This window comes from Mercenaria mercenaria, chromosome 16 (assembly GCF_021730395.1).
Source record: "Mercenaria mercenaria strain notata chromosome 16, MADL_Memer_1, whole genome shotgun sequence".
In the NCBI taxonomy this organism is placed as follows: Eukaryota; Metazoa; Mollusca; class Bivalvia; order Venerida; family Veneridae; genus Mercenaria; species Mercenaria mercenaria.
In genome coordinates, this window is record NC_069376.1 from 52,827,667 (window position 1) to 52,853,314 (window position 25,648).

Consider the following 25,648-nt stretch of genomic DNA (forward strand, 5'->3'; position numbering starts at 1 on the left):
CGAAAGAGACGAGAGACAGTAAATGACATGTAGCTCTAGTCGTCGGTATGCAACTGAATAATTAAACAAAACTATCCTAGAGATCATGCGTATTTATTCGTTAAGGTAGTCCTGCACGTCTGACAGTGATGGCGCAACGTAATTTATCTGTAAAACATGGAATAAAGCCTACACCTGGCATACAGAAACGAAAATCAAAGCCTGTAAAACGGAACCGTTGTGAATCGTGTAGATACGATACCGGTATATCCTTTCCTGATCACTGCAGAAACATATTTATTCTTATCGTTACTGTAGTTTTGTACAAGATTGAAATTAAATGATTTTCGGCTGAATATTTTCATTTGATGTCTTGATAACCTTTTGTTTATAGCACAGATAGCTAGAGAACAATGCATGTATCACACAACCGCTATAAAGGCAAAACTGATATGAATTTATGTATCGAAAGTAAATGAAACCGGCAATACAGAACAGAACAGAACAGAACATATTTTATTTCTCACAAAAACTATTACAGTTTCTAGTGACAAGCAAAAACATTTTAATATTCATGTGATAACGAAAATGTGACATTAAGAATACAGATGTGTCCAAATGAATGGATGGAAAATATTTTCGGATGGACATACATAATTAACAACGGTTTGATGTGTGTCGATATCTGTACAATAACATATACATACAGTCTAAAGCTGATATTTCTACTAGTATTACCTTCATTAATCAATATGTTTAATATCTACTCTTGGACAGAAACGAATATTATACATATATAAATATCTGCCCAAAACTCACAATATGTCTTATAGTCTGGCATATTACACATTAACTCTAGTATTTTGTAAACAGTAGCCTTATGACATAAAAACAATATACTTCATTATAATCAAACCTGTTTCTCACTGCAAGATCGCAGTCTACTATACACATTCAAATACAGGAATAGTATTATACATGTACAATGCTGCTTTAGAACAGACGTTATATTTACAAATAACACAAACATAATTACTGGTATACATAAATTAATTCATATTACAGTCTAAGTCTACGTATTTCAAGTGCTTCCTGGATAAATTTAGCTAACATATATAGTTCTGGTTTATTTTTGGTGGATAACAGTTGGGTAAATTTAAGCATACTTGGTCTAGATCTATAATAATGTTTGATATATTTACGTCTCACTTGTTCATACGGGAAACATTTAAATACAAAATGAAATTCATCTTCTATATCATTGCTGTTACATATTTGACAAAACCTTAAATTTCTATCTATTCTGTCTCGACCATATCGGCCAGTCTGTATTCTTAGACTATGAGCAGACACACGAAGTTTTGTAAGTGGAATGCGCAGATTACGAGACACAATATTATTTAAATATGGTTCCAGTTTTAATGATTCTTTAACACTTTTATACAGAGTCAATACTTCCATACTATTAACACCATTTCGCCATTCTTGGGTAAATTCGTCTATCAGACGTTGTTTAAACATAGAAATAAATACTGAATCTACATTCTTCCTCAGATGCCTATTATTTATAATATCATTCCATTTATACAAAAACCCGTATTTTGACAAAAGATCTTTAACATGAGTAAACCAATTTACTTTGCCCACGGCGGAATCATTAAGCTCAAAGTTTACAATGGTTATAATGTTATTGCTCTGGCATAATTTTAACCAATATTTTACAATGCGCACATACCTATTAATATATAAAGGGTACCGTCCCAATTCCCCATATACTGCAACATTACACGTGGATTGCCTAACTCCCAACAACGTTTTGCAAAATTTAATATGTAAAGTTTCCAACTGTTTGGACTTAGAAAGTCCCCATATTTCACAGCCGTAGCTAACTGTGGAACCCACAAAGGAATCAAATAGTTGCAATGCTAATTTTGTTAATGTTTCATGTTTCTTTAAATTAGCAATTAGCGTGTTCATAGCTTTAAGGCCTTTTCCGTACATAGTCTGGGTGTTTAATGTAAAATTCCCTGTATAATTCAGAGTAACCCCTAAATAATTAAAATCATTTACAGTCTCTATAATACAAGAGTTGTTTCCATAGTACCAAGATTCGCCTCTAAGCAAGCCTCCACGTTTTCTAAACACAACACATTTAGTTTTGTCTACATTTACTTCAAGGCCCCAAGTATTACAATAATCATAAAGTGTGTCTAGAGACGACTGCAAATCAATAGGTGTTTCAGCTAAAATTACCATGTCGTCAGCAAATAACAATAAAATAAGACATAATTCATTTAAAGAGAGCCCAACATCTATTCTCTTTTGCAAATACAGTTCTAAATCTTCCACAAACAAAGAAAACATAATACAGAACATGAACCTTGTATAATGAAATACATACTATCATGACTATTTTCATTTGATGTCTTGATAATCTTTTGCTTATAGCACAGATAGCTAGCGAACAATGCATGTATCACACAACCGCTATAAAGACAAAACTGACATGAATTTATGTATCGAAAGTAAATGAAATCGGCAATACAGAACATGAACCTTGTATAATGAAATAAATACTATCATCATGTCATTTCATATAAATGTTAAAACATTTAGGGAGAAGATTAGGTCGACTTAAAATGTGTTAATTTGCTTGTCATATTCTTACCTTACAGTCGCATGTCTGAACAGCAGACACGTGATAGTAACGCACTAACGTGTGCTTACCGAAATTTTAAATTCCTTTTTGTATTTAATAAACTGTTAACGTATTCATAAAGTATTTGAGTAAAGTTTGACTGTGAACAATTCTACCTGTTGTTTATTTAATGGGCACATAACAAACGAGAGATAAATTTAAGATACACCGCTTATTGTGTTTTGCTTTGCCACCATCAAAGAAACCTATAAATGACTTGCTAAAAGTCCTGGAAGCATTTTATAGACGGTCCATGTTGTAAAACGAAAGCAAAAAAAAAATTGAACCAAAGACACGTTTCATACGGTTGCATAACCAGTGTTAGGCTCATTGGGATCTACAGTAAACACATGGACAGGCTGACATTTGAAAATTTGATAAAAATAATGAAAATAATTTATAAGAATTCCCTCTAGAAATATGCATTGATGTTGCTTTGTATCTCTTGCCTTTGTAAGATACATAATCACCCGATTAATGATAAATGCGCAAAATATTCGATTTACATTTATCTGTTGCAATTATGTGATATTTCAGTTACACTGCAATCTACTGATACAAGGTATAAATTGTTCTCTACAACATGATAGCACGCTGATTGGTAATGTCGTTCATATGAAGATGAGGGATGCCTACACTTAATATAGATATAGATAATTGCAGCCTAATGTGTTCAGAGTGTTCCAACGCCTACACAACTCTGAAGATAGTCCGCTTATAATAATTCATTGACTTTAACATTTTAGAACAAGTTCATTGTTTGCCTTCCGGCGTCCCTGTTGATCTAGTCCCAAGACTTTTTAAACATTACACTGCTACTATCTTATAATGTATGTATGTTAATGTAAGGATATCTTTCCGGATATAGGCATCCATGCCTTACAGGTTAAAGTTTCTTACTTATAATCATATAATCTCTACCATTGCTGTTAGGATGAACAAGTCCTTTGAGAAATAAAACCACACATTCACCTAGATCTACATAGAAGGTCATCCATCTTTAACAATACACATCGATTCCGGAAACCAACGGAAAACATTTTAAGAATTTGTCAAACATGTTAAGCTGTTATTCCTATTATACACATATGTCTTACAATGTTCTCTTTAACATTATTTCATTGGAAACGAGACAAGATTTGCTTTTGGTGAGTGAGTGAGTTGGGTTTTACGGCGAATCGACACAAAATGGTCATATATCGCCGAGAAGAAAACGCCAATTGTAAAGTATTTCTTAAATCATTTATGTAAAAATGTAAAACATATCTAAAATCATTTATGTAAAAATATAAAGCACATTGTGTAGAAATGTAAAGCATATCTAAAATCATTTGTGAAAATGCCGAAAGTGCGGAAAGTGTTAAAAACATCAGATTATACTTAAGCATACCGGTAAAACTTGCTAGCTTAGCCGTTAGCGGCTGATACGGTGCACCAACGACAGAGTATTGTCATTGAATATATATACTTTCCACTGAAATACCTATAAATATTTATGAAATATAATCTATATTTTCATTGTATCTATTTTTCAGTGCAGTAAAACATATTTGGCTATAGTTTACTGCGCTGTGACATATTTTCTATATTTTCACTGGTTTTCCAGAACTATTTAAGTATTCTCGAGTTTATTGGTATCATTAGAACATTAGAAGTAAACATGTAAAAAAAAAAATCTTAAGACACTGTATTTCAGAGATTTCGCGGCATGTTTTAAACTTTTGACAACTGTGTATTATGCGAAAGGTGATGGTTCTTAAATTTTTGTAAAAGGTTTCACATCTCAAAAATTATATTTCAAAGATTTCTTTAATTAAACGCACTTGTTGGTAAGGCTCTATGGGTAGGGTAGTGTGTAGTATTTCTTTTTTAAATAGTGGCACCATTAACCGGGACTTTGAACCTCTATATGCAGCTCGTCTGGACGCACCATGTCATGCTTTAAGCACTGGTATTCGCAACAGGGGTAAAGTGACCTCAAGGGGAGATGACTGTTACAATATGACTGTTTTTATTGTTATTGTCATTATTAATATTGTAATAATAATAATTATTATGTACAACGCCATTGAATATATCATTGTATAAAAATAGCCGTTTAATCAAATTATTCAGTTTCAGAAGTGAAATGTATATGGGTAGTGGAGCAAACTATTTTTAGTTCCAATGATCGCAACCCCCCTACGTTACATCCTAACCGGTATATGTACATGGCATTTAACCTTCCGCGAAGGGACATTACTCGGGACAGTTTTAAACAACAATTTGTCAAAATTACCGGCACCTGCGAGTTTTATGCAACTCGTACATTTTACATTCTATATTTTCGCGGATGCTTTCTAAAGGTAACTTTTTTGTCTATTTCCAATATAAGACTAAATTTCGGCTGAACGGAAAAATGTATTGTTTTTGCTGTCGCTCGTTCTAAATGTAAACAAAAGACGTTTTCAATCTTTTGTTTATGTAATAAACAGAAAAAATCTTTTTTTTTTCATATTCTTTTTATTTTCGTCTCCATATATTTCTATCGTGGCTACGCCACTCGTGAACTATTATATCTTAATACCATTCGATGAAAACAAAAACCATATTCATGCAAAAATCTTGAATATTTTCTATATATTTCCATCACAATGTACAGCCTCCGACAGTTATTTGCATATTCTATAAACCTATTTCATACGATGGATACCTCAAAATCGGTCGATTGTCATATTTAATCAGCAAAGTACGAGCAGCGTTCATAAGTCAGCTGAAACGCACAACTTAAGACAGTTCTGCACGTTCGTGTCATTTTTGTTTCTAGAACGTAGAATCCTGATTTTTCAAGACTTCAGAATATACTTTATTTAATTTATATTTTTATTTCCAAAATTTTCTTTCTTACGAATGTACTTAGAAAAATTGGAAAACAAAAATATAGCATATTGTGCTTGAATTTTTGCAATACTGATTTAAAAATGAACTAAAAAGTTTCCATGATGTGAGTCTATGGGAAAATCATATTTTTTATCAGACTTTTTTTTCTACAATGTACAGATAATTATGTTATTGACACATCACGCATTCGTAAATAAACATTTGGCCTATAATATGGTGAAATGAAAGGTATAGGGTCATGTCCATACCATATTTGCCAATGGATTTAGGCCTAACAGAACAAGCACTGTCTTTAAGGACAGCCTGGCTATTTTTAAAATTCACGCTTTCCACTTGTAAACCGTTTTCTCTGATACTGCAGATTTCCTAAATAAAAATGAAAACATTAGATGAAAACTATTAGTATATATAGTCTTTTGAATGTATCGCGTCAGGAGCTTTCTGATGTTGACAGTCATGCGATACAGTTATCGGTGAATGACTTTCGTCGTTTAGTAAATATAATGAAGATTCGAACCTTTCCATATTTTCACCCCAGAAATACTTTGGATGGTTTCATGATACAAATGTAAACTGCTGATTGGAAGTGTAATAGATATAAAACAAGTATCTTTTTATTTAGAATAGACATTTAGAATAAAACTAAAACGATTATGTGCATGTTCCGGCCACAGGCCGGTACTGAATTAACCTTTTCTTCCTGTAAATATCTGGGGTGAATGTCATTTACTGATTAAAACTGTATATTTTAATTGGTGGATGAAAAATTCCACAGGGTTTTGAATGGAGTAAATAATATTTTCTTAATGGGTGTGCAGGTGCGTTGAGTTGTATTGTTATACATAAACCTAAACAGACTGGAACCAGCTACCATTAGATCACAGGAATTCTCCCACTTTAAGAATCTTCAAAAGACAACTTTATTCTGACGTATTGGACGTCCCACGTAATTATTATGTAGGTGAACGCAAACTCCAAATTCTTCATGCTAGGCTTAGGACTCACTGCAGCTCTCTGAATGAACATTTGTTCAAAAAACATTGTAAACAGTCCTTCTTGTGTGTGAGGGGAGGTAGAAGACTCATATCATTTCTTATTCGGATGTCCTTTATATCAAAGAGAACGCACATAACTCCTAAACAATGTTAGTGCAATAACCACTGTTACACTAAAAACATTGTTATATGGTGATCGCTCCGTTACAAACACACTGAATCAATATTTCTACATGTACATAAATACATTCAGAAAACAAATAGATTTGATAGGTATTTTAAGTACTATTAAAAATTATAGCTTTGAGTCCCAGGTTCTATGCCACTGTAGCCCTACTACACAGCTTTAAGAAAAGTCCTAAAAACTCCATGTGTCTAAAGTGGCATTCCTATTTCTGACCTATTACTCACAACTCCTCTATTTCGCCTCCTTCTTTCCTATCACATTCTTTAAGATATCAATATGCATTGTATATCAAAGTTTAGATTTATGTCTAAATCAACAATTTAAACTATACATCTGAAAACGTATTCTTTTACAAGCCAAATTTTGTTTTACAGTTTGACAAATTTATGCCTCATACCATTTTGATCAACGAAGAAACTGCAAGCAAAACATGTAATATAGATGATTCATTTTGTTACCATTAAAATCAAATTATGTATAGGGAGAGAGTTTCTAAAAAAGCTGTAAGCTTCCTACTCAATCCTATAAGTTGATATATGTAACATTGTAACAAATGCAATTATGCTAAATAAATTGTTTAAACCAAACCTGAATCGCATCGGTACTAAAACTGCGGCAGAGGTCAACTACAAACTTTCTGATACGGAGGGATCTCCCGTAAACGATTTCAGTCAGCTCGTCCCCCCAGTCAACCCATTTCGGTCATGTGATATCCCTTGACGATTTCAAATTGGCCATTTCGTTTTCATTTTTCGCCCCGCCTTTTAAGTCTTATCTTTTGTCAAAGTTTCTTAGCTTATGATTAATATAATTATGATGTTAAAAATGTGTTTTCTGTAAAATAGGATCTACATAAAAAATGACAATTTTACTTTAAAAATAACATTTTTTGTTTTGTTTTTTCAATACCCGCGTATGTTTACCTTGCGTATGTAAAAGTGCAGAGGGCATGCACGTTTCGTAGCTTAAAGTTGCCATTGGCTAATGTGGCCGTGTATCTTTTTTTAAGATGCTTATTGTTTAAACTAAAAGAATGATAATGATTGATGTGTTAAAATAGAATCATTTGGCTTAGGTTATGGTCGTTATAATTGTACAGAAAGTTACTTCTTAACACAAATGTACTTATATTGTACGTATACATCTCTGTGATAAACGTCTGCTGCTTAAAATGTGGTGGGAAGGGGATGGGCAGGGCTAATAATTCGTGTTTGAAAATTTTATACTAATGAATGAAATATTAAATTAAGGTACTTCAGATTCATTTTCTAGACTTTAATTCATTACAGAGCTATTCCCCCATGATGTCCACTCATAAACTTGGAAAGAAAAAAAAATAGTGGTGAACATTATGCCAACTGTAAGCAGTACCCTCATATTGTCGTATTGTCTGCAGAATAAACACCCTGCTTTTGTTTTCAATAACACCGCTAGAAAAATGCAAATATAAACATGAAAGGCGTGTTATTAGATAAACAGAATATATTTAATAAGTTAATTGGAGAACCAAGACGTTAACTATGTACAGACCGTATTAAGAGTTCTTTGCGTACTATGATTTTTGTAACGGAGTGGGATTTATATGTGCACCAGTAACAAGTAAAAAAAATGTCAACAATGGACTTTATTAGTTTATATATAGGAAAGAACGAATGACAGTCGATCTTTGTCGAAATACTGATCGGCAGCGACTATTAATTTGTAATAATGTTATGCAGAGAGGTATATAGTTTGTAACTGTAATTATCTATCGAAACTATCCTTGAAACATTTGAAATTATTACAGAGGTTTGGACAATACTCTTTTTCTTCATTATAGCGCGTGGCAATAGAGGGTTGTACCTTTAAATGACCAGTTTAAAAGAAAACCAAAAATAATAACTTAAATGTAGGAGAATGACCGTTATCATCATGATTGCCTTGTGAATGTTTGACATAATATACATATGCATTTGCTACATAACAAAATTTGGACTTGAATTCTGCATCTAATGATATGAATAAATATAGGGTATTTGGGCTCGTAAGAACACAGGGGTAATGGTTATTCAACGAAAAATATATTTTCATGGTTTACTTCTGTACAAGCATAAGCAATATTATCAGAAATTTTGTCTATGAAAACAGTTTGTTTTTCAAACAAGAATACTCTATTTATACAATCAAACACGTTCTCAATTAACTGTACAAAGTCACTTGCGGCTCTTAGTTTCGAATCGCTATCCATCTATGTCCATTATCACTGAATAACCACTTGTGAAAGCTGAACATCACCGTCGATGCGGAGCGTATTTATATGTCCCATTGGTTGAAATCGGTGGCTGAATTCTAGGAAATGATTGTTGTTCACAGCAACCTATTAATAAAAGATTTTTTTTTATTTTTGACATTCGTTTACAAACTGAGCCAGATTTTAGAAAACACTTTGATAATCATTGGTGTTTTTGTTGTCCGCCCAGTATTCCTTTGTGCTATGTTGGAGTATAAAACAAGAGACCCAAATAGGGCTCACCTGAAAATGTCCTTTATCATTTGATCTTGCTTCTGGCCATTTGGTGACCATCTTTTAAGAAGTCTATCAAAATTAAAGTTCTGTAAAGATATATTTGATATTTGGCTGTGACGGCGACAAAGCATTACCATTAGAACAAACAACAAGATTGTTCTTTTCTTTTTTTCTCTATCGTGTCCCATCTAAACCATTGGAACAATGATTCTGCAATGATAACGATAAAAAATCCTTCTATGAGACTTTTTTTACTACTATAGCTCAGGCAGACCCTAAAATGTGACAAATGCCCCAATTTGAATAAGTATGTGAGACGACCTCACAATGACACTACAGACCAGATTTTGCCAAATTAGAGTAAGCGTTTTATGAGAAGATTACATTTTGAGGTTTTTATCATCCGTTTTAACTATAGCGGACCTACAAGGGCCAAATATCCCACTTGAACAAGTTTGGTGGTGACTTTACAGTGATGCTACAAACCAAATTTTATGAAGACAAGTGGCTAATGACAAAAATCATGCAAATGTATTTCTTTTTTAGCTGTAGTGGCCCTCATTAGAACAAAATTGGGTCTCACAATGATGCCCCAGACCAAGTATGATGAAGGTCAAATAAACAGCTCATGGGAAGAAGTCGTTTTAGGTATTTCTGTTTCTAGCAGCACCTAATATGGCCAAGATGGTCGAAGACCTTAATCATGCAACAAATAAAGATTCGTGAAAAAAACGTCATTTAGGGACATTTCAATGTTTAGGTCTAACGGGACCTAACAGGGGCCAAACACCTCCATTTGAAATAAATGGGAGAGGACCTTATAATGATGTTACAGATCAAGTTTGATGAAGATCCAACCATCGGTTAATCAGAAGAAGTTGTTTAAAGTAGTTTTGGCAACGAATAGCAAATTTGGTATTTGAATATTCGATCCACCTTCCGAACGAATATTTGAATATCCGGTCAGCATAACAACTCAAAATTTTACTTATTTATCATTCCCTTTTCAGCGACTCGTATAAACTGTACTTTAGTTTTCGTCGGAAATACTTCACACACTAAAGAATAAAGACTGACTAACCGTTCTCGTCACTTTTTCCACTAAATATTCAGATCGGAAATCTGTCTTGCCTTCATTTCGAGGCTTGCTCGCAAAACTGTTGTAACTGTATTTTTTGCCATAAATGACATTTAGCCATTTTTGATATGTCTTTTAATAATACATTATTTCATCAAATACCGATACTCAGATGTTTTGTCTTAAAATAGATATTCAGTATTTGCAAATAGTTGTATCTCAGATTTCCTGAAAAGGTCCCTGCAAAACTGTTGTAAGTTAAGTTACTACAGTTTTGCATGGAAACGTTCAAGAGCATAACACATTCAAAATACATGCAAAACTGTTGTAACTACAGTAACAAAAGTTTTGCATAATTGAGACCTACATTTTTAGAACAAAATGCAAACTTCAAAACTGTTGTAACTGTAGTTACAACTGTTCTGCAGTTTAAGCTACTTTCCCATCTCTTTTCCATGCTTGACTGCAATTTTATATACTTAAAATGCTTACAATAACAGGTATGTTATGGCAAACTGGTTACTTTCCTTTAAAAACTGGTTTTTCATCTCGAAATAGTTTTTCTGCAAAGATGTATTCTGATGAAGTTGCAAATAAGTAACAATTAAATTGTAATTAGTATTGATTAAAATCTAATTATATGTGTTCTATATTTAAATTCTGAGGACATCAGAAGTATGATTTCATAAGCTTTACTGAGAATTCTGCAGATCATTAAAAATGGCTGCATGTTGATTTCGATAGTTTTTTGACAAGTCTCAGTTGAACCAGAAGACATTCTTAATAGTACGAGCGTATTTTACCCTTTATTTAATTTTTTAAGTATGTTTTACTATTTGACAGCTCTTTTTACAAAGATTTATAATAAAGTATGCATTTTTTATCACAGGTTTGGCGTCGCTGGAGTGTAATAAAGCCATTTCTTAAAAATGATAATACACTAGTAATAAAGCTTTGACGTCGGCGTCGTTTAAAGCATTGGAGACGTTGCTCAAATTGACTTTGTTTATATAGTAAAAGAAAGTAGAATTTTTGATGTTTCAACAGAAAAAGCTTACATGTTGTAAAAAGAATATTACATTTGTGACTTTCTACATTGAATTTATCAAAATCGTTGAATAAAAAAATAAAATGCGAGGCTCTGCTCGTTTGATAAATTCCATAGGAAAAGACACTCATGACTCCTGTAATATCCTCTATTTTCTAAATTTTGGTTTCTAAAGATCTTGCGTATAAGGTGTAAAATAATTGTTTGTTTCCGGTAACATGCTCAAACAATTAGGTTTTAAAAGTTACTGTAGGTCGATATTTTTTTATTAAGTGGGACTTTTCAGAATTTTTTTTTGTCAAATTGTCAAAAAATGAATACAAATAAGGGGGCTATGCATTTACAGCATTCGTAAGTTGATTATTAACATCACTGAGCATATTTAAAGCACTAAAAGTGCAGTTTTGCAACTTCTTGTTAAAAAGAAATCTCCAAGGCCATAAAACAGTTAGGGTCGGCCCAAAAATTTAGGGTAAGTCAGGATACCGGAAACAAACATTCTTTTTTAACCATAAGGTGGTATCTCAGTATCTGCTATTGGGAAAAGATTGAAACACAATCTGATGTGTCTATTTGTGTTGACCTGACATGTAGTGTAGAAACATAACTGTTCAGCTTTCTTTCAAAGTTATGCCCCAATGTTTACCCTGGTTTAGATGCATTTATTTCTTTCAGTGACAAGGCTTGGGAAGCTGTTTTATTGGAATGTGGCTTTCCCTGTTGAATATTTATTCTTGTTTATTTTTAATATTTCAGATGGCTCTCTTTCATATTGTCAATATATACACAAGTACTACTATAGACCCCTGTATCAGTATAGTTATAATTCACATTAGGAATTGATCTTTGAAGATAACAGAATCGTACATCATGTAACTACATGAAATTTCGGGAACCTTCTCAGAAAAATAGATAATATACCTGGCATAACAAAGGAAGTCCCATTAAATGTCAGTGAAGTTATTGCAGCCTATACTGACTGTCTTGTTCCAACATATAAGAAATCAATAAGAAATTCTAAGACAGTTAGAGTTGATGAACATCATACAGTATGATATTCATCAAAACTACTGACTGTGACATATCTCACAAATATATAAATCAAAAACAAATCCAGGTCAAATTACCCGTGCAATAATTAACAAATAATGTATAGAAAATACGTATTTTACCATTATTAATACACAGAAAGTGGTTATACGTCTGCGGAATAATTTCACGATTGCATAGCCCGAGTGTATTCGAAGTATTCTAGCGATGTGTAACCGATTTTGAGTGTATTATTTTTGGGTAAAACCTGATTTTGCTATGTATTATTTCGATTCTAATATGCTCTTAATCTAAAACAGTAGATAAAATATGCTAGCGCTCTTTCTTGGCCGCAAAAAGCGCACGGACGTTATCGCACGTTAACATGATTAAATTGTAGCGTAAGCATGTTTTAACAGAAACAAGCATAATTATTAGAATTGCGTTTATTACATATGATGAAAAGCTATTCATTTTGATATTTTCTGAAACTATATATATAATAACCTACGAAGAACTGGAACTAATTATTGATTGATTTTTTCAGGTTCAAGGCTGACATGCATGATGGCATTACAGGCTTCTTAAAATCAAGGAGACCTTCGATTCCATGGCAATGGGAAACAGTGCTTAGAAAACTCTGCTGCAGCTGTGCTTTTCTTGCATCAAGTCTCTCCACAGATGTGGAACACAAGTACATTAAAGCATATTCTTGATGCTGGTGGCAAATTGTATACTAAACTATCAACTACAGTCAGTACTGATTATTTATCAATTGAGAACATTCCTGCTTATGTAGGCTCATTATCCTTGTCATTACATGGAACTCTAACAACTTCTAAAACAGATAGACCATTTTACAAGATGGATGATGCTCTAGATGTACTGACTTCTAAAGAAGACCTATGTGGATATTTTAAAGAGTAATGAGTACTACATCTTTGATCCACATAGCCGATGATTTAGTGATGGTTTCTGCTGAAGGTTTCGCAACAATGACTTCACATAAATCAGTGCAGTTAGCTTATTTATAAGGCATTTAGCAGCATCACTTAAGTTGGAAGGAGATGTTCCATTTGAAATTGCAAAATTGACAGTGACTAGCGAATCAGTTTCCGGCTTTGATGATGTTAGTGATGGAGATTATACATGCAAACTTTTTTTAGCACAAAATGTAGAAGTTTCACCTGTACCTGATACGTCGTCACCTCAACGCAACAAAGTCGTAACTTATATTAAATTTATAATAAATTACGACTTTGTTGCGTTGAGGTGACGATGTCTGAGCTTTCTGATGTTTGTTCTATAATGTCCTCTTTGAATACTAGCACTGATTCAATCATTGAGAGTACCGTGACAAATCTTGATAACAGTGACCTTTATCTAAACACAATCATGTTAGACATGTTGGTTGATGATGTTCGAATGAACCTAGCACTGAGTCTGAAAGTTTTCCAAACAAAATATTATTACTTTCGAAAATGTAGTACTAGACCTCTTTTGCCCGAGTCTGATGATGAAAGATATGATGGTGATGATGATGAAAATGACAAAGATTATTTTCCAGATGATGATGACGATGATGAAATCCCCTTGAGCATGTTAAGAGATAGAGTAAGTAGTTGTAACAACAGGGAGAATACAGTAGAATTATATGTAGAAAGTGAATTAGATTCAGGAGTGAATAGTGTAGAAAGTAGCTCAGCTGAGATTCTGTTAGATGATGATGAAATCACCCCAAAAAGAGGTAGGAAAAGGGTTAGGAATGAAAGTAACTGGAGACCTTGCAAAGAAAAGAAGGAATGAAGGTAAAAGTTACGTGTCAGTGTCAGGTAAGATAAAGGAAGCCAGAATGATGAAGCAAGGCTGTGATGACACTTACAGATACAGATGTAAACAGAACTTTTCACATGATGATAGGTTAGCTATTTTTCACACATACTGTCAGTTAGGTGAAGTAGATAAACAGAGGCAATTTATTGCTAAGTACACAGTAAGAAAAGACAAGAAAAGAAAATCAAAACTTCAGAGAATTCAAGGCGCAATGTCAGTATCCAGTGGATGCTTCCAAGTCAGAGCAATAACCATATTGCGGAAAAAGTCTGTAAAACCTTTTTCTCCACACATTAAGTGTAACTGATAGAGTTGTTACTACAGTCCACAATAAAGGTAACAACATTGGTGTCTGTGCAAATGACTTACGCGGGAAGCATGCCACAAGACCCAATCGTACATCTGAATCTAAAGCTGCTTTTGTTAGGGGTAACATTGAGACCTTCAAGTGTGTACAGAGTCACTACTGTCAAAAGTATTCTGAAAAAATGCTATTTAGATGTTAAACTCAATGTAAAAAAATGTATCAAACCTATATCCTAAAATGTACCGAGGCTTTAACTGATCCTGTATCTGTTAAAATATACCGTCATATTTTTACCATGAATACAATATATCTTTCCACAAGCTTCTGAAGGACCAGTGTGACTTCTGTGTTGCTTTCAGAGATATGCCAAAAGATGAAAAATTAAAGAAATTAGAGGAGTATGGGAACACTTTGAAAGTAAAAACAAGGCAAGAGTTGAAAAGGATAGGGACAAGGAGAGAGCTATTAATGATAGTGAATGTGATTTTGTTGCTTGCTGTTTTGATTTAGAGGAGGTGCTATTAATTCCAAATAATTTTATCTCAAGCCTGTTTTTCAAAAGGAGACTTAATACATTTAACCTAACAATCTATGATTATGGTACAAGGGATGGGTTTTGTTACATATGGAACAAAGCCATTGCTGAAAGAGGTGGCTGCGAGATAGCATCTTGCATCTATGATTTCATACAGACAAAGGCAAAAGAGGGAAAGAAAAGATTTTCTTTTATTCTGATAATTGTATACATGTAGCTCAAAACAAAAATACATATTATATGTCAATGCTTTGGTACTGCATGGGGAAATTTGACCTGATATCAATTGAGCACAAGTACTTGATTAAAGTTCACATTCAAAATGAAGCCGGCAGTATTCATGCAGGTATTGAAACGTCTGTCAGGAACATCCCAGTTTTCACTACTCCACAATGGGCTGGAGCTATAAGAACTGCACGTACTGAAATACCTTATGCTGTCAAAGAAATGGGCTTTCATGATTTTCTTGACTTCAAGACAGATCAAAAATTTTGATACAAGTACTGAAAACGAGAAGGTTTATTGGAATAATTTAAGAATAATTAGGTTAACATCAGATGAACGTGACAAATTTAGGTAAACTAAATATAATGGTGAAATCAAGACAGTTGAGTTCTTTAAAAGATTTAGAACAAAAGACATTCCGGATCCAAAACTGATCCAGTTACAACCATTGCACAATAATGGTATCCCTATTGGTAGGAATAAATACTTGGACCTGATCGGCTTATGTAAATCATATCTGATTCCCAATGTTAACCATCCATTTTTTCTTCTTTTGCCACATGATAAATTGCTGCAAATACTGAGACTTGTGCCATACATGACTGTTAAAATAATGTAATCATTTTGATGCGGATTAGTCTGTGTATGTATTGCTGACTATGATTTCACATTATGTTTACATTTCATGAACTGCTATTAGAAGTGAACATGCTGCTAAAATGTAGAAAATAATCAGACATTCTTTAAAGCAGTTGCAGAACTTCTTGAATAATAGTGAATGCTAAGTATTTTTTGATATACGTATTGATTTACCACGGACGAAATCATAGTACTAATATGCTGGTAATGTGTGCCATACTCACATATGAGATTTAATGCTCAAACTTCTACACTTATATCATCACAAAAATGAAACAGGTGAAGATTTTGTAAAATGCCTTTCTATTTTCTTTAACCAAAAATGTTCATTTACTAGTAACATGTACAGAAAATTGAAGGGGTCATTAACATGTCACAAAGCATGGCATTATCTGTTGAGTTTTCCCCACTATAAAAATTATTGGCAGCTCTATGTTATCACAAAAATTGTCAAATATCACCTATTTGACATGTTTTTCGACAACACAGGAAAAGCTTTAGAAAAAAATATATGCTAACTTCTACAGGATGTGATAAAACAATTTCAGTACAATAGGAAAGGAATTAGATAATATAACAACTTCATTATGTGTCATGTGTTAATAATTCCGATGTACATGACTTTGTATAGGAATATGATTTTATTGTCCAGATTTATGATTTTTTTTTTCATATTTATGAATTTACTGTTATAGTTAGCATTCTTATATTGTTGATGTTATGTTAGGCATTTATTGAGGTATAGGGGTGTGACTGTATTGTATAAATTGATGAATTCTATCAATATTATTTATTTATTTCAATATTATTTATGTACACCACTGTTTATATTCAGTCATCTATTCTCAGTTAAAATTATGCAAAATAAATTTTACTTTTCAGATACAAAAGGTAAATTATATACTATTTAATTACAGAACAATGTTATAGTGTTTTAATTTTAGCAGTATGTAAATCAACAGTAGCAAGCATTCTAGGTTATCACTTTGTAATGAATCATTGCTAGTGCTGTTTGAATAATTTGCATTCTTTGAAAAATAAAAATCCTTTCCTATACCTTTGCATTAAATCTATTTTGTAAGTCAGTTCATAATTATTCATTATTTTGTTCTTAGTTTCATATAGAATTGGCAGTTATTATCTTAAAATATAATGTTGCCAGTGCTGATTAAAGTATAATATAAGATTCTTTTCTTCAGTTACACTACAAAAAGCTTTGTAATTATTTTAATACTGTGCTATTACCATACCATATTTGTTATTTAACTATCATGTTTACACTTTTAATTATATTCGTTAAATCTAGTATAAGCACATATATATACTGCAACATATTGTATCAAACTGTCTTCAGTTTATGAAAAAAATGTTCAAATATAAATGTTAGAAAAGCTTCATTTCAATTTTTATTTCAAATGTAAAATTGTTGTAAGTGACATCAGTGGACATGATTTATAGTCCAACATACCGCAAAAGAGTTGTAACTTCAGTTGCGGTTAAGTTACAACTCTTTTGCGGTAAACATCAAGAATACAGGTGGAACAGATCTGCTCGCAGAAGAGTTGTTAGACAAGTTACAACAGTTTTGCAGTAATGACCTGTCTGCTACAACTTAGAGAAGTCATGCAATATAGCTGTAACTGAATGCAATTCAAATAACTTGAATTAATATAACTTTAAACATAAATAAAGAATTTCCTTTTTAAAAGTCATTTCATTTATTCGAAGATTTATTCAGATTTCGTCAAAAATGTTATTTCTTGTGAAATGAAAAGTTATTTTTGCTTTTCCTGAAAACTTCAAAAATGCAGTTTTGCGGGCAACCCTCGATTTAAGTTTTGAGTATCATTTCTAGTGGAAATGCATGCTACCGTCCACTCCCTATGTACCATGTTTTATCATAAACAAAACTGTAACAGCTGAATTAATAATACTCAATATTTTACATGTCTAGTTTATCCAGAGTTGTTTCGAAATGCTCTCAGACATAGAGTATGATTAAACTTCAGTGCAAGAATTCCAGTACGATAAACAAAAGACTAAAATACCTTGAAGCAACTGGGTTGAAACAATATTATAATACTAAATGGTACGCTTTGGTAAAACGGAAAGAATGGAATGCCCCTTTCTTCTGTTCCCCAACCACCCTGCTTGTGGTTACGTACTACAACATGTTTATCTGCGTTGAAGCTGAACCTAGCATCAAAACACATTGCAATCTCGTGAGGTTCCCTGTCACCGCCTTGTTGGATATATATTGTAAACCTGTAGAATTATATACAATGCGTTAAATACAAGTATAAATAGAACTTTCGCTAAATGTGATTACCAAACCCGAATACCGCTATATCAGAGAAACGAATTCCCCTTAATTGTATATGAACAAGTTGAGTGGGGAGAGCTATAGAAGCCTAAAGTCTCTGCTTTTTCAAACAAACAACTACGCCATGAACATTAATGCTTCATCAAGATCATATGCATGAAATTTCATTTAAGTCATTTTTAAACATCAGTACGAAGTTCGCACTACAAACTGGGGTTGGTGGGGGAGGGGTGGGGGTGGTCATTGGGGAAATAGAGGAAGAAAGGAGGTTAGGTGTCCCGCGAATATTGTTTTGCATATATATAGTTTATGGTGATCTAGTGTTAGAAATTGAATTTGAATACTTTTCATAATGTGAAGGTAGAACAATGGGCTGTAACGTTTTGACCGACATTGGAAACTATACAAGTGTGGAAGGATTTTGGCCAAACTTTTATGTACCAGTGATTCTCGTGTATAAATTTTGACAGAGTCCGGGGACATTTATCTCTACAAATCTTGGAACAACCCTGATGATAAACTCGTCAGGCACATTTGTACAACCATGAAGTGTTTGTAACGGAGCAACGTACCTACCGACCAACCAACTGACCAACCGTAAGATAACACCCATATACCTCTACCCTCAAATCAACGGTTTCTTGTGAATACTAATTTGACAAAGTTTTGATTCTTTGAAATCAAGCCGTTTTTGTATCGTCAGAATGTTGATTTCCAGTATCAGCTTCTTTGATTTTATAACCATATCATCTGTAGTCTGTAATAATCCTCATTCAGAGCTTTTGAAGTCTTTGTTTGTCTTGCCGATTTGAAATCAAACTTTCAAGATCTACTGCTTATGTGGAATATGTCCCCGTTTACATATCAAACTTTTTAGACAGGCATTAAGGGACAGAAATGACTGGTTAAGATTACTTGAAAACAAAATTTTAAGAAAAAAAATGATTTGATTTTATTGATTCTTTTCATGAAAAGCAATGAAATGTGCAGCACATTCATGCCCTACTAGAACCGGATTTAGCAGCACTCACTCTGCCTTTTTCCCCAGAAACGTTGATCCCAAAGAACCGAACAATGTGGCATCACTTATTTTAATTGTCATATTATCATATTTTTTTTTTAAATAACATTTATATTGCATGACTAGCGTTTTAAAGATCACACAACTATTTCGTACAAATAACAAAAAGATGGAATTCCCTAAATCACTTAAGTTCTCATTTAGTATGTAATTTCGGAGATTGAAATAAAAGCCTTTGTTAGACTGTTAAGAAAATCAAAAATACCTGGTAGGGTGTGCATGCGGTACGCCATCTATTTGCATAAGTTTACCGTTGGTTAGTCGTCCAAAGTTATGCACAAAAGGAACAGGCTGTATAAATATATAAGAGTACCTTAGATCATTTGTCCGAAGTTATTTACACATACATTTTACAAGATATATTCATAAAGTTTACGTTATTTACAACTACGATACAATAAAAGTGTTAATGTACCAGTGCAGTAACAAATAAAGTCAGAACCTTTTCTTGATGAATTTGCCCTGGAAAATGCACTATCAAAATTACTTTTGGAGACAAATTTAAGACTTATAAAGTTGGGTTTTTTAATTTATAAATAACCTATTGCTTCCTGTGAGGCTCATTATATCAAATGCATGAAACTGTCTCATGAGATAGGAAAAATTAAGAAAACCTCCTACGGAAAAGTTTAATCGAACAGTAAGTTTGGGCGTCCTAAAACGGTCAGTGAGCTGCTTGTCTGTTTCAAGTGTCTATCTCAATTATTTTGTAACATCTGAACACTTCACTGTTGACAAAGTGAAATATGTCAACGTTGCTTACTACTTTTGTTGATGACTTATGTCAGGTTTAAATGTTTAGAACATGCAGATAATCAGGCCCAGTTATTAAAAGGCTTTTAGCATTCAGTGCCAGACAACTAAAATATTTACTTACGGGATTGTTTGTGAAGAATGGTTTTGCCTTTCTGGACCCAGGGTACTGAAATACGCAAGAAGATGTATACAATAAGGATTAAATAAATAAGTAATATATTATAAAACACTGGCTAAGATTTACTATCTTGGGGAAAAATGTACCATTATCATAATTTTAAAAGGACAGTTTTACATTATATTTTTACATTTAATGCACGTTTCAAATCTCTTAAATTAAAAGAGGAGCTTTATTAGTTGATGAAAAAGATCTATTCCTTACACTAACCTCGAGAGCATCTACATCTACAACCAGTGATAGATTATTTTTCTTGCCTACCATATTTTACAAATTGTGCAATAAAACAGCGAAAAGAAATACTTTCTTTACAGTACGTCTTATAGCAGTCAACAGAAATGTCGCCATGACGTTTCAAAGACGCGCAACAACAAAATTGCAATTTAGTTTCATCATGTCGCGTTTACTTTTTCATAAGATATATAAATCAAGAAATGTACTACACGGAACAAAAAACAACTATCGGGCTGTTTGATTTTTATCGATTTTTACTTAAATGATATATAAATTAGCAGCAGGAAAGCCATCTGGCACGGGGACCAAAATGTGTTTTGTCGGCATGTGTAACATAACCGGAAAGCCCAGTCCGGTATGCAAGATAATGACTTCATCCTTAACAATGTCCTTAAAGAAGGACAAACGGCGTAGAGTTAATAATGTTTGGTGCATGGACAATGCATAATTAAACAGGATGTACAGACAGAATAGATTTGGATATGAATCTTTGAACACACGATTCATTTGCAAACATTTCAACTAAGCAGTAAATTTTAATGATCAATAAGTACCCTTTCAGTGATAGAAGGTCAAAATGAGTTGACGTTATGTGCTGATTCGAAATAATTTCGTGTTGGGTCAAAATCCCCCATAAGTAACCCACTAGCACAATATCTCGGCCCGCATACAATTACTAGGACTAGAAATAAAACCGAATCACTAGTGACCCAAACAATTCTAATCTCAGTTTTTTTCTAAAACTTAAAGCAATAAATCAAGTTAAAGTCAACTGAATTTTTGCTGGTTGGGAGAACTTCAATAAATGTTGAAATCTTTAATGGGTAAAGCAATAGGTAAATTTAATTTTGCACATTGTTGTTTTTCATACAATTCAAGATTTTCAGCTTTCCTAAGCGAGGTGTGCAACTGGGGAAGAAGTTCACTTTCTATTTCTCTTGCGATAATAAATTACTTAAGACTTTAAAATTAGAATAAATCAGTTTACAAACCTGTAGACTAGCCACTAGACTGATAATAATATATTTCTACATTTTTCCTTTTTTGATTAATTTAATTTCATAGAGACAAAAGCCAGTCTATTTTAGAGATTTTCACAGAGGAATGATATTGGACATAGAATATAAACTGGCTCAGTTCACTACATTTAATCATAAAAATGTAAAAAAGATATATCATAGTCTAGGAGCTAGTCTAACAAAACTGCTAAATATACCCTATTTAATATGTGCCTGCTGATTTTCAATATTGTTTAAGACTTAATAATAAACGGTTTATCTTTTCAGCGCGCACCCGTTCCGAGCCCCGAGTACCCAAATCTGTGTTATACAGCTCACGCTGAAAAATGTCAAGTGCATACAGTCAATCTTGCATATAGATACCACGCATCAGACAACCTAATAGTAGTCTTCATTTGCAACTATTATTTAACGGTTAACATACTGCAGATATAGAATATAATGATAGGGAGGTGTTCTCTTTTCACAAATGTGTCGGTAGTGTATGTTAAGAGTGTAGTTTATCAATTCAACAGCTACAACTTTAAATTATGATGAATTAATGGTAACGTTTTCCGAAAAATATATACTTTCAGTTTCCAATTTTTGTGTAGTAACCACATTTTCGGTAACTGAATAGAGAAAAGTGGAAACTTCACAGGTAAAACTTACTTTCAGTTTCGTTATATTTAAGATATTTTCTAAAAACGAACATCCTATCTCTACTTAAGAGATCGGGGATCATTTCAGTTTAAGTTTATTCATTTTTTATCGTTTTCACGATTCGGCTTTTAACAAATATGAAAAATATGAAGATAAATCTTTGAGCTAGTACAATATAATACCTTTCATTATTTAAAGGTCATAATTAAAAAAAAAACATTTTAGTTCGTGCATGTTTTTGTTTTGTGTATATGTATTTTTCGTTTTTTTTTTTTTTCGAGCCCGCATGCGGAAGCGAAGACATAGTTGTCCAAATGGCTGTTTACGCTGTATGTGCGTCCGTCCGGATTTGTTTCTACGGACTATAACTTTGACATGCATAGAGCAATCTTGTTTATATTTGACCTGAATTTTAACCTCCATGAGACGGAGTGTCGTGCACAAACCCCAGGTTCCTATCCCTAAGGTCAAGGTCATAGTTGGAGGTCAAATGTCATGTCAGTTTGATGGTTTCTTCACATCGTGGGCTGAGCGCGAAGTGTATATAGATAAAGAACAAGATACAATAGTTTCGCGCTCAGCCCTCGACATGTCAAATTTTGAACCCCAGGCGAGGTACCGATGAGGGCTAAGTGATTAGAAGTCAGGCATTATAACAAATTATTTACAAGTATCGCGATTTCTTATATTCTTTCCGCGGCCGTAACGTAATAAAACGTATAAGCGTATGATGTCCCGTTCACGCTTCCGTAGAATAAACATTTATTACACGAAATTCATTTTGAAAATATTTCTGAAATGTCTAGGTCTGCAGCTTTCAAATACAGAAATATTTGGCATCCATCCGGAGCATATACTGACACTTTTAGACAGCATCAAAAAGAACCTTTTGGTGAACGATTTGACGAAGTTCCAAAAATCCCCATATACCCTTGCTCCGGTAAGGACCCATGTCGGATTTGTGTTTATTCCGTGTGCAAGTATCTTTTCATAGATCTATAAAAGTTGATATGTATTATGTTGGTATTTTCAATTCGTGCTGAAAAGTGACTCCTCATTAATAGCAAAAAAAGTCCATGCGCATACATTCTGACAGGGTGACCCCTGCTCGTGAACCCTGGCAATCAACCAATGGAAATGCAACTTTCGTTTTCAAGTTTAGCCTGTGTACTTTCATTTTCTTTACTTCCGGGAAAGCTGAAAGTCATCTGACGTCATTTCATTTTCTGTATTGTAAAAAACATACGTATGCCTATTGTAAGTGACATCATATATCGAAGCAATCGTACAAATATCAAGACAATGTCACTGATGGTAATGTTTGGTTCGAGGGTAACTGGTTTGGCTGCGGGTGACAAATTAAATAGTGTGTGTGTCGGTGTAATAATATGAACTGGAAAGAGCGCAACATACAAAGGAATGCAATCAGCTTGCATTCAAACTGTTTGTTTGTTTTGTTAGGATTTAAGTCACATCAGTGCAGTTTTTAATAAAGTTATATGGAGAATTCACAGCTTAATTAGTGGAGGGAAACCACAGGTGCCCATCTGGACATTATTTCAGGGAAGGCGAGTAGGCGGGTAAAAGCCAGCGACCTTACCCACTCACCAGTGTAGTATCCCCACATTCAAGCACAAAAATGCGTGTTTGGTTCCCTCATTTTTGAAAGTCTTCAGAGGCAGCAGATACAAAGCTTCAGAAATTGCAGTTGAACCAAATGTTAAAGCAATAATACACCCCGTCTATTCATTAACACTTCTATAAACCTTTCGTCTACAAATACATTTGAATACTGCATACCGTAACAAATATATAAATACAAATAACTGAAACAAAACTAATTTACTTTCTACAACCTAAAGCTAGAATAAGAAATATTTGCTTACACGTAGTGCCATAATGTTTTCTCCTTTATTTAAATTAACACAACTCCTTAATTTAAAATAACAATACCGTTTTCACCGTTTGTTATGTTAAATGTGACAAATGTTTACAATAGCTAACAGTTCACGAACACGATATGCGTCTGCCTTATCTCTGCAGATGACCTTGGAACGGTGTTTTGTTCAGTTTGAAACGTTATCGTTTAAATTTGTATCCTCTTTTCTTTACATTTACTTTTATCAAACCGGAAACTAAATCATTAATTGATTTTCATGCAGTTTAAGCGAAGCAAATATGAATTTCATTTAATGTCTTTATTAGCACAGGAAATAAAATTTATGTTCATTTTGCTTGTCCCTGAATAATTAATAATGAGTATGTTATTAAGTATGTTTTACCGGTATCTCTTAACATAAATATTGATAAATTTATACTCTACAAAGTTAGTTAGTATTAAAACAGCAAATGTTATGATTGTATACTAATTTTGAATGTAATACAAAACATTTATATTAAAGATAGATGTTCGATAAAATTTCTGTATGTAGCTATATAGTTCATTTCACTACCATATTATGAAACATGCATACATACGACTGGGTCACGAAAGCCCGCAGTTAACTAGTCACTTGAACTAACTGTTCACACTTGATATTTCACAATTCACAGTAATTGTCACTCTCTGATATTTTTATATGTTGTGTAAGTTACATAAACAAGTACTTCCCTTTAAAACATAATTTTATTGTTACGATTTTATTTAATAATATGTCGCCTATTCATATAAGTTCCTTATATTGCACATGTTTTAAATATCAAACAAGTAAAACTGAAAATTAGCCGACAATCATAGGTAAAATGTCGAAATAAAACCCTTGCTTTGAAAATGTCGTCTTCTAAACCAGGCATCTTTATAACGTAAACAGCTGTTAAGTGTATATGTTAACTATGATGTTTGTGTTAACGTTAACACTCGTTATTGCAAGAATCAAACCCACCTCATCGAAATAACATATTACAGTGTATCCTGTTATCTTCTTGATTCTAATGATATTAACCGTTTGATTATGTTATATGCAATTTTAGATAGGCCTAAAAAAAAATTCTTTGTTTCCGGTAACATGCTCAAAAAAATTAGGGTAGGTAGGTCGGAAAACTTTTTTTTTTGGAAATTTTTTTTTATCAAGGGAGACTTTTCGGAAATTATTTTTTTGTCAAAAAATGATTACAAATAAGGGGGTTATGCCTTTAGAGCATCAGTAAGTTGATTTCTAACATCACTGGCCATGTTTAAAGCATAAAAAGTGCAGTTTTGCATCTTTTTGTTAAAAAGTTGAAAAAAATATTCTCCAAGGCCATAAAAACATTTAGGGTCGGGCCAAAAATTTAGGGTAGGTCGGGATACCGGAAACAAACAATTTTTTTTTTTACGCCATATGTAAAACAAGTTTTATGGAAAGTTCAGAAGCATGCTAGAACAGTGCGGTTAAAGACTGTGAAGAGTAATGTATGTTTCAGTAATAGACAACAAGGTTATGTCCATTATTCGCATAAAGCTATCATGGTGTTCGAATATATATCATGAGTCTCCC

The 25,648-nt window shown here is 33.1% G+C and overlaps 1 protein-coding gene across 5 annotated transcripts; it reads right to left on the minus strand.

The window, feature by feature from the left end:
• Positions 1 to 481: 481 nt before the first annotated feature.
• Positions 482 to 25,026, minus strand: LOC123539573 (galectin-9-like). Of its 5 annotated transcripts, none has more exons than XM_045324218.2 (5): positions 24,651 to 24,929; positions 20,221 to 20,265; positions 19,549 to 19,634; positions 17,988 to 18,204; positions 482 to 9,095 (listed from the first exon to the last, which is right to left on the minus strand). In XM_045324218.2, exon 5 carries the CDS (start codon positions 2,353 to 2,355, stop codon positions 1,039 to 1,041), a length of 1,317 nt encoding a protein of 438 aa, XP_045180153.2. In that variant the 5' UTR covers positions 2,356 to 9,095; positions 17,988 to 18,204; positions 19,549 to 19,634; positions 20,221 to 20,265; positions 24,651 to 24,929; the 3' UTR covers positions 482 to 1,038. The 5 variants fall into 5 exon arrangements, with proteins under 5 accessions (XP_045180153.2, XP_045180154.2, XP_045180152.2 ...); XM_045324219.2 differs by having other exon boundaries at positions 24,647 to 24,929; XM_045324217.2 differs by lacking the exon at positions 24,651 to 24,929 and adding an exon at positions 24,059 to 24,436.
• Positions 25,027 to 25,648: the final 622 nt, after the last annotated feature.

Excerpts from the sequence above, each read along its gene's own strand:
- LOC123539573 (XM_045324218.2), bottom strand. The coding sequence starts at position 2,355 with ATGTTCTGTATTATGTTTTCTTTGTTTGTGGAAGATTTAGAACTGTAT.